The sequence below is a fragment of the Nuphar pumila genome, chromosome 4 (assembly GCF_984573655.1).
Source record: "Nuphar pumila chromosome 4, dmNupPumi1.hap1.1, whole genome shotgun sequence".
Taxonomy (NCBI): domain Eukaryota; kingdom Viridiplantae; phylum Streptophyta; class Magnoliopsida; order Nymphaeales; family Nymphaeaceae; genus Nuphar; species Nuphar pumila.
In genome coordinates this window covers 145,612,101-145,615,237 of record NC_143252.1, presented here as the reverse complement: position 1 = coordinate 145,615,237, position 3,137 = coordinate 145,612,101, and the positions used below count along the sequence as shown (strand labels likewise).

The 3,137-nt window shown below is 42.9% G+C and overlaps 1 protein-coding gene across 2 annotated transcripts in view; it reads left to right on the top strand.

Annotated features, from left to right (window-relative positions):
- The first annotated feature begins 2,266 nt into the window (after positions 1-2,266).
- Positions 2,267-3,137, top strand: part of LOC149841523 (TATA box-binding protein-associated factor RNA polymerase I subunit B-like) — a 15,194-nt gene continuing 14,323 nt past the window's right edge. For both annotated transcript variants that reach the window (XM_090003888.1, XM_090003887.1), the window contains exon 1: positions 2,267-2,934. In XM_090003888.1, coding sequence (XP_089860014.1) covers positions 2,295-2,934 — 640 coding nt within the window. In that variant the 5' untranslated portion in view covers positions 2,267-2,294. The remainder of the gene's footprint in view (positions 2,935-3,137) is intronic.

Below are 3,137 nucleotides of genomic sequence, written 5' to 3'. Positions count from 1 at the left end.
ATGTGGAACAATAAGATACCATGCAAGTCCATATTGCAGAGCAGTCGACCTCTAAGCAAATACTTGACAGGTTTTTATGTCGAAGTCGCAAGGTTTTATCCAACAACTCATCACAGGCAAACACAAAAGAAAAAGATCAACCACCTCATAACTTAGAAGCACCAAATGGAACTGACCGTTGGAGAAAGAATTACAAAGAAGAAAATGCCTCTTCTGCACAAAAGCTTTCTCTTTTAGACTTGAATCAAGCTTTTGAACCTGTAAATTAATTTCTCCAATCTTTGTGAATTCTATAGCTGTAATTTATTTATTCATCTCTTACTGATTTCGCTAATACATTTGTGGTCTCATTGATTTTGCTAATACTCACATGGTTAACGCGACACCAACTTCATGTCTTTGGTTTGTGGTGGTGGAGGCTGGTTGTGATGGTCAGATTGGTTGCTATTTGTGTGTGCGGGTGCATGTGCAAGCGCATATGCAACTAACATTTTCATTTACATGAAGATAGTAACACATTTTTTGCCTTTGATGTATAGAATTTGAGCAATCCACAATCTATATTATATTGTCCAATTGAGTCTCCAAAAACTAATGTGGTTAGGTTCAACTTATACCTTGCTCTGTTGGTTTCGGTGCAAAACTTGTTCTTGCAAGAAAATATCAACAAAAACCGAGGTGGTATCCTCTGTGCTAAGCGAGCTTCTGTGCTAAGCTGAAGGTCGTTCAAATCCCTCTGTCACATGCGGCTTAAGAGATATTTGGTAGGGGTTTGCATTTCAAACAAAAAAGAGAAGAAAAATATAGACAAAAGTTGGAATAATCATTAAATTTAAAAGTTTTTGTTTTTTTTAGAAAAAAACTTTGGAAAATATTGGTATATATGCATATAAACTCGAAAAGCATAGATAATATTAAAACACCTCAAAACTATTTTTGTTGTGCTAGTATATGATGAAAATTTGATAATTTGAAAACATCATGTTTTTGGGGGTATTATATCATCCCTTTGAAATATTGTGATAAATTACAATATTTTATGTCCGGATCATGGCCAATAATCACTGGTAAAATTTGAAACTATCCATTTGGTCTTTTTACACCCACAATGTCGGTATTCATGATCACCACTTATGTTGGTAGAGCGAATTTCAAGTGTTGGAAGTGAGAAAAGTCTTGCGATATTTTCAAATTTTAGTTATATGGAGAACATGTTGAGAGGATATTGGTATATATAAAACAATAAAAAATATATAAACTTATGGATAACGTTAACAATATTAAAATGTTGAAAATGTGTTTTTAATGTGTTAGTATCATGTTGAGAGAGAGAGTCTCATACAATTTGATATCCATATTTGGGGCAAAATCCAATTTAAGATTCATATTTGGGGCAAAACTTCATATCATGTCAAAAATCCAATTTGAGATCCATATTCAGAGCAAAAATCTATATTCGGGGCAAAAATCCAATTCAAGATATATATTCAGGGCAAAAATCCATATTTGGGACAAAAGTCCAATTCTAATTATATATTAAGGGCAAAAATTCATGATTTTAGATATAATTTCATAATTGAATCCATACCCGAGCAAAAAACCATAATAAACTTCTTAAAACATGTAAAATGTCGATGGATCAGGTCATACGATCCAAAACGAAGTAATTCGACCCATTATCCATGACTGCCCAAGTTGTTCGCACATAGTCATCAAACAATGGACATTTAGAACATATCTGAGTAGGGTCCAAACAAACATTGGACTTGGAACAGTTGTTACAGATCAATGTATTGATGTTTTTTTGTTCATTTTGTTCAACCGTGTAAAAAAACACAATAGGAGTAGGCATGTGTGTAAAAAAGAAAAAACTATATTATATATATTACAAATAAAAGTATATATATTTATATCTGTATAAACTTATTCGAGCTGAGTACCCTGGGTTGTGGCTCGACTCATTTAAGCTAAGCACAGTTTGCCAACTATATGAGCTGATCCGGAACGAGCTTGTAACGGGGGAAACCGAGCCAAGTCGCAAGCTGGTCGGTTCACTTACCAGCCAAAACTGTGGGCATGATTCATTGATTCTGGATCAGGTAAACGGGATTTGATCCGATTCACACCACCGAAATACGAAACAGAACTGACTCATTCGGGCCTGACCCTGTCCTGATGGACGACCCGTAACCCAACCCGATCGTCGTTTATTCGGCGCACGGCGGGAGGAGTCTCGTCCGTCTGTCCCCCCTCTTGAAGAGCGGCGGCGGGTGGATGTGGGCGGCCAGCCAGCAATGGAGAGCACCGCCGTGTGCGCGTCGTGCGGCAGCATCGGGCTGGTGAACGGCGGGGACGGCCACTTCTACTGCGTCACCTGCGGCTTCCAGTCTCAGGACCTGCTCGAGCAGGCTCACGAGTACCACGACTTCGACTTCGCCGTCGACCGCCGCTACGTCGTCCACTGCCCCGACTCCCAGCCCCTCGACGACGACGAGGAGCTCCGCTCCCGCCTCCAAACCCTAGCCGCCTTCCAGCGCCTCACCCAGACCCAGGACGACGACGACGACGACGACCGCCACCACCACCAGGGCAGCGGCGACCCTTCCAAGCCCTCCCTCCTCGTTGATGACCTCTCCGACCGCCCTTACCCCTTCGACTTCGCCCCTCCCTCGTCGCAGCAGCAGCAGCAGCCGCCCCCCGACTTGGCGGAAGTCGCCGCCGCTCTCAGGGTCACGTACGCCGAGGGCCTCCAGATCATGCTGCAGATGCAGTGCGAGGACCTCGTCGAGAACTTCGGCGTCTCACCGCTCGTCTGCGGCGTCGTCGCGCCAATCTGGCTCAGGTTCCTCGCGGCAACCAGGGTTTTGGACGAGAGATGGCATGAGGAGGCCAGGTTCGCGGACGACACGGCGGCCTTCGAGCGATACGGCGAAGGTTTGGTTGCTTATTATTTTTGTGTTTCCGTTACTCCTCTCCTGCTCTGTTCCCCTCCATCCGCTGTTGAAAGGTAGCCAAACATCTTGAATTGCGCCCATTTATTCAAATAAACGGTCTAAGCTGTGAAAATTGGTGGATCGTGCTGCAATTTCCCGAATTATCCCAATCTTTGTCTGGATAAATGGATGCATCCGATCCCA